The 7,019-nt window shown below is 44.7% G+C and overlaps 1 protein-coding gene across 1 annotated transcript in view; it reads left to right on the top strand.

Moving 5' to 3' along the window:
- The first annotated feature begins 1,303 nt into the window (after nt 1-1,303).
- Nucleotides 1,304-7,019, top strand: part of RHOBTB3 (Rho related BTB domain containing 3) — a 31,594-nt gene continuing 25,878 nt past the window's right edge. The window contains exons 1-2 of the mRNA XM_010168828.1: nt 1,304-1,311; nt 1,528-1,744. Of these exons, the coding sequence (XP_010167130.1) occupies nt 1,304-1,311; nt 1,528-1,744 (225 nt within the window). The remainder of the gene's footprint in view (nt 1,312-1,527; nt 1,745-7,019) is intronic.

The raw sequence follows: 7,019 nt of genomic DNA, 5'->3' as shown, positions 1-7,019 counted from the left end.
AAGTAATTATCAGCCTAATATTGAAAAGATAGATATTATTTAAGTAAGAAAAAAAAGGAGGGGGGGAGGTTAAATACTTTAACAGAGGCTCTTCATGCTGCTTTCTCCTCCAGCTCTGTCAGTCCCTTGGTGCTGGTCTCTCCTCTGGTGCAGATGAGCTCTGGCAGCGACCCGCTGTTGTGATGTTGGTCCTTTTTCCGAGGGCAGAAGCAGCAGAATCCTGCCCTGCAAACATCCCCTGTGCAGGGTCAGACATCGTTCTGCTCAACCACCTTTGTCTGCCTGCGCTGGCCTGGCTGCACCGTGTTGTCTCTGCAGACACGTCAGCTCGCTCTGCCCGGTGCCTGTGCTCTGCTCCTGCCGACTGACATCAGGATGCGATGGCCGTGACCCATCGGCTGGACACTCGCCTTAGTCCTCGAGTTCACCTACATCTGCTGAGTAACACAGCCACCAGTGTCGGGGCTGCTGCTACTGCTCCTGCTGCTGGTACTGTTCCTGTTCATACTACTACTGCTCCTACTACTGGTACTGCTCCTGCTGCTGGTACTCCTACTGCTCATATTACTACTGCTTCTACCACTCCTATTGCTACCACTGGTACCTCGCCTGCTGGTACTGCTCCAACTGCTACTGCTGCTCCTACTGCTATTGCTCCTACTGCTGGTACTGCTACTGCTGGTACTGCTACTGCTGGTACTGCTCCTGCTGCTGGTACTACTCCTACTGCTCATACTACTACTGGTGCTACCACTCCTACTGCTATCACTGGTACCTCTCCTGCTGGTCCTGCTCCAACTGCTACTACTGTCCTACTGCTGTTGCTCATCCTGCTACCACTCCTACTGCTGGTACTCCTACTGCTCATACTACTGCTGGTGCTACCACTCCTATTGCTACCACTGGTACCTCTACTGCTGCTGGTGCTTCAACTGCTACTTTTTTGCTCCTACTGCCACTACTCCCACCACTCGTAGTGCTCATACTGCTCCTGCTGCTCCTGCTGGTACTGCTGGTACTGCTACTGCCAGCCCTGCCACCACTGCTCCTCCTGCTCCCGCTGCTGCTGCAGCTCTGGCGTAGGGCTGCAGTCCATCGCCCGGAACACCGAGTTAGCCAGACTGGCTGCAGCTGAGACAACGCCACAAGAGCCCCAGAGATCACAGCAGCAGCAGCAGCAGCAGCGAGGCTGAGGGTGGAGACCAAGGAATAAAAAGCCGAGCCGGCTGGGGATTTGTAATGCAAGCGGCGTTTCCAGGTTTCTTTTCCACTTTGCTCTCATCCTGCCCTTGGATTTGAGATCATGTATGTGTTTTGCTGTTGATTATGGGGGGGGGGGGGGGGTTAAAATTTGATTGGGGGGGGGGGGAGTGTTAAAATCTAGAGAGGGAAGAGGATTCAGAAGGATTAATATGTCAGTTTTGATTTAAGGGGATTTTTGTGTGTGTGTGTGTGTGTGTGTGTGTGTGTTATCCCTGCCCTTCATCTTTGTGAACACAGCTTTGTCTTTTATTGTTTTTATTTTAGGTCGGTTAATATTGTAGCCTTTGGGAATGAGAGAGATGGGTTTTCCGAGGACAATCAGCAGCCGAGCCTGATGTGGAGCTATCTCAGGAGAAGTGCTCTCATTTCCCAGATTGACAACAGCTTGTCTGCCAGTCACACCGGAAACCCGGTTTTTACCGATTATCAAGCCTGCGTGTTTGCAAATGTCAGCCTGATGGTACGCGACTGTCCCGTCTGGGTAAGAGATCCGTCTCAGTCATCTTTTTAACAGGATTTAACAGTATTAGCTGTTTTAATCAAAGGAAAACATATCCTAATTTCAAATTATTTTCATTCTTGTGTGATTTTATTAATATTTTAATTATTGCGAATAGTAAAAGCATCTAAAATGTAACCAAGGCAAATGCTGCGAAGTCTCGAAGGCGTGTGAGAAAGTTTCTCGTTAACAATGTGCTGCTCTCCTCCTCTGTAGGGAGGTGATATTTTCAAGTGTGCTAATAGTGAAAACTTAATTGAAGATAATCCAGAGGTAAACAAGAACCTCTTTTTTTAGTGACATGTCATCACAAACACTCTCTCCAAATTTTTACCAACATCAAAACTAAACTTTGTTTTTTTTTTCCTGTAGAAATGATAAGACAGTTAGTTTTCCAGCTTTGAAAAATGACAGATTATAAGATTTGATATCTTGCAAAATAGAGTACAAATAGTCGTTTTACTTTTGTTATAAAGAATAATCACATCTTAACATTATCTCCTTTATTTGAAAGTAAATAAAAAGGATTTTGGCACTGTTCCAGGTTGTCAGCACTTTCGTTAGTAAGTGAGATAACTTAGTTATGAGTATGAGCAGATCAGTGATTATGTAAGAAATGATACTGATAATCTATATTAAAACATATTTAATGACTACTTAGTAGCCTTAAAAAAATTAAGCTTAGCAGCTTTTAGAAATTAAAACAATAATTAGTTTCAGCTCTGTAATTCTATCCGTTGATTGATTTTTGCAGTCCTGTAAAAGAAACTGGTTTTGGTGGGTTGTTTTTTTTTTGAATCTTCAGGAATCCTAACAGTTCCAGAAATACAGGAGCAGAAGTTTGTAATCTTAAAACTGAATGGTCCAGTTTAGTGATCAACCTGTTCTCTATTTCTCAAGCTTTCCTGTCAGCTGCACTCACATTTCAGATGGATGGATGATGTGGGGGGGGGATCCTGTTTTGAGGCTGCACGTGACCCGCACGTGGGATGTGCGTGAGTCTTTGGAGCGCAGCAAGGAGTGAAAGCTCCTGAATGTCAATGAAGGCCGTGGGACTTCAAAGGGTGTTTCAGGAGAGTGGAGGTTGGTAAGGGAGGTGGGAAGGCAGGCAGGGATAGCTGGAAAAGGGCAAAGAAAGGACCTACGTCGGAGACACAGTTCACGTGGTTTTTATGCTGTTTTATTTGCATTTGCTTCTCTACACAACAAGGTTCTTCAGTTCTGGAGACCTTATAATTTTTGTGCTTGGAAAACCACCTTGTTACTGGTGGGAGCGTTACTTCTCTTGTTGTTGTTGTTGTTGTTTTTTCTATATCTCAGCTAAAGCAGGCAGGTGATTTATTACTGGGAATGACGAGGAAAGCCTGTCATTTTTCACCTGGTAGAAGACATCTCAGATAGCTGTCATACTCTGCAGGATGTTATTTGTTTTAAGTGAAGCTGTCTCCTTGCTAGGGTTAGGCAGAACAGGATTGTTTTCCATAGTCTGGATGCTTGAGGTTTGCCACATCATAGCAGTCCTTTCAGGACTGTTCCTCTGGTAGCCTGGGGAAACGGCCCAGGACAATTTAGAACATTGACTGACATTGCCTCGAGTCATATTCTTAATGGAAAAGGATTCTAATTGCACGTTACTAAAATACAGAGGTGGTGGTATGGTGGGCCTTGCATTAGTTCCATCTCTATCGTCTGAGCATAATGTAAAGGCAGATTTGCATTTTACCTGAGACCTGTATCTCATCTAGATTAAATCCATACGACTAAGGCAAGCCAGTCTCAGATATGAACTTGTCAACTGGTCACAGAATCATTAAGGTTGGAAAATACCTCTAAGATCATCCAGTCCAACTCATCAGCACCATGCCCACTAGCCCATATCCCTAAGTGCTACATCTGCACACTTACTGAACACCTCCAGGGGCAGTGACTCCACCACTGCCCTGGGTCAGCCTGTTCCAGTGTCTGACCACTCTTTTGGAGAATAAGTTTTTCCTAATATCCAACACAAACCTCTCCTGGTGCAACTTGAAGCCTTTACCTCTCATCCTATTGCTGGTTACCTGGGAGAAGAGACCAACCCCCACCTCTCTCCACCCTCCTCCAAGGGACTTGCACAGAGCCACAAGGTCTCCCCTCAGCCTCCTTTTCTCCAGGCTCAACACCCCCAGTTCCCTCAGCCACAAGGGAACTCAGCACACTTGTGCTCCAGACCCTTCCCCAGCTCCGTTGCCCTTCTCTGGACACGCTCCAGCACCTCCATGTCCTTCTTGGAGTGAGGGGCCCAAAAGAGAACACAGTACTCACTGTGACTCTCCAAACTCAAGAGTACCCCACTGCCCTTTGTCCTCCAGCTACCAGTCTGGAAAAGCAGCGTGGATGCAAGTTTGCCAAGAAGAGCTCCCCAGTGTGTGTGGGGACACTTTGGTGTGGTAGGTTGGGGTCCAGGGTGAGTTTGCTCCTGTTTCGATCTTCTGCTGCATGTGTCTTTGTCAACCCAGGACACTGCTCAAATTTCTGAGTCTGCAGGAGGGATCAACAGCTCAGGTGTCTTGGGTTGAACTCTTCTCGATGACACTATGATATTGGACATCTTCCTATGTGCTGTATGTCTCTTCAGAAGGGCTGCAGCAAGGTGTGTCAGCAGCTAACAAAGTGCTCATGCACTCATGAGTTGGAGAAATGCGGAAGGTCCAGACCGTGCAGTGAACATTGCCATGGTGTCATCATCCTGCTGGGCATGTGGTTGGTGAGACAGCAGCAACCCTGCCATGAAAATATGGTATTTTATAGGCTGAGAGTGACCAAAGGTGGCTGCCAAACTGCAGAGATAGGAAGCAAAGCTTCTTGGCAAAGGTAAAACAGCAGCAACATGTTGTGAGAAGCTCTTTCCCGTGGCAATTGCAGAGCACAGGATGGACGTACTGACTTTGAGGAGGACGATATCATTAACACAGGAGACACGAGGTTGTAGAGATAGAGGTAGAGCATAATTTTCAAAATCTGGGGGGGAAATGTCACTGTTTCCAAAACCATGTTGACCTCCATGTGTCAATCACTAGGTGTATCACTGTGGCCCTCTGTGTCCTGCACCACGTTTGCAAAGCTGCCTGCTGGTATCTCCCAGATGCAGGGGACAGATACACAAATGGACCAACATCCTTGTGATTCACGTGGCTGGAAAAAGCTTTGACAAAAAATGCTGACCCAAGATGAGAGGAGATATAACGAACTAGGGAAAACATACATGTGTGCTGACCTCCTTATGCTGGATATTGTGATTTTAATAAGTGATCTGTTGCTAATGCATGTTCGAGTTGTACTCTCATAAAGCATGTTGAACTAGCATGTTCCAGTTTTTCTAATTTTTTGGGGAGGTAGATCTCAGCACGGGAGCTAGAAACTTACAAGGAGTAATTTGAAAAATTAATTTTAAGATTGTCTTTGGAAAAAAAAAGGCTTTATTTAGCACTCTCTATCAGATCTTACAGTCTTTGGGACTGAGTTGTCATTTTATTGGCTTGAAGTTTGCAGCTTCAGCCACTTCGTACTGAATTTTGTTATGTTTCTGCATATGTGCAAGTGAAAGCAGTAGACAAAGTGCAGGCAAAACTTGTAATGTGTGATGGCAGTGTATTTTCCTCAACTTCAGAATGAAGCTTACAATAGGAGCTGTTGTTCATATTATGATTAATTTAATTATGATGCTGGAAAAGAAATGGCAGAATGGAAACATCACTCTTGAGTGTCCCCCATCTGTGTCACCTCTCTTGTTCTTTCCTCTTTTGCTTGGAGCAGTACCATAAGGATACAAGAGTGTTTCGATTCTGGGCTGGAGGTCTCACTGTCTCTTATTTTTTTCCTCTGTGAGCCACCTGATTTTTTGTTTGTTTGTTTGTTTGTTTTGTTTTTATCAGGGGTTTTTTGTGGGGTTTTTTTGTATATTTTGTGTGGTTTTGGGGTTTTTTGTTTTGTTTGGGTTTTTTTTTTTTGCTTTTTCCACAGGGAGTGATACCTCCAGAAATATTTTGTTTTCCCCTAGATTATAAAAACGACCCAGTTTCTAGAGAATCACTGACATCATCATGTTCCCAGTAGCAGAAATTCTACAAAAGGAGGAAAGGGAGCAGCTGTGGTCGGGCGGTTGCAGAGGGATGGATGCTGTGCTGTGTTTGTATCTCTCTGGAGCCCTGCCAGTCCCTGCTCAGGGGATGCACAGAGCTGCAGACCTCCATGGGACTCCCTAGTGCTCTCAAGTTTTATTTTGAAAAGGTGTTCTGTAGTTTTTAAATTTAATTTTTTTAAAAACTCTCCCTTTCCACAATCTCTTTCCATGAGTCTTTTCTCATTTTTTCTGCCTGCTTTTCTTACTGCACCAACAACAACAGTTCCTTGAACCCTGTGGGCTTGCTCATCTCCATGGTATCATCCATGGGGCAGTTATCTGTTTTTTTTCCCTGCAGCAACATCCTTGTGCTCCTTGTGCTGACTAGGCTGGCCGGCACTTAGTATGTCTGAACATAGAGGAATCTGATCCACTTTTTAGCTTTGTTTATTGTATTTAGAAATCCAGCCATATTAATGCCTTAGTCGAAAACCATAGCTTGCAACTTTTCATTTTTTTAGTATGTTGCCCATTGTCAGTTTTAAGCCTGGCTGTCTCAAGTTGTTAATTTACAACAAGTGATCGTCTCCTGGTAAATTATTTTTCCTACTGTGTTCTTAATTTTTGCTTTTCACCAATATTAAATTACTTTATGAAAGAACATTGCAGGACAAAGATAGCCTTTTTTTTTTTTTGAGGTCAGCTCAGCCAGTTCAAGCTGTTTTGGAAAGCTTCCACTGAAAAACAAAAGTGGCATTCCAGTGTTGTGGTCTTAATTCCCTTGATTTCTGAAGAAGATGATACTTGCTCCTATGCTGCATTTTAATTAGCTGAGTAGATTCAAGGGACAAGTATCTTATGGAGACCACACCTGCAAAATTTGTTCTTCTGTGGACCTGGCTGATTAGAAATTGCAGAGAAACCTTGAAAAAATGGGGAAGCCTCTGGGGAAAGAAGGGTCTGTTAATGGAAGATGGGTTTGTAAATGCATCCTTAGAGACAGATGAACTTTCCAATATTCCCAGTGCAACCCCTTTACATCCTGGGCAAATCCCAGGGGAAGGGTCCTCAGAGGTGGCCAGGCTCCCTTGTCCCCCCCCAGAGAACATTTCCTACTGCTGCTGCCCCAGATCAGGTGGACACGGGGACATTTCC

Source organism: Antrostomus carolinensis, unplaced genomic scaffold (assembly GCF_000700745.2).
Source record: "Antrostomus carolinensis isolate BGI_N321 unplaced genomic scaffold, ASM70074v2 scaffold3195, whole genome shotgun sequence".
Lineage (NCBI taxonomy): Eukaryota > Metazoa > Chordata > Aves > Caprimulgiformes > Caprimulgidae > Antrostomus > Antrostomus carolinensis.
This window is presented reverse-complemented; position numbering and strand designations above follow the sequence as displayed.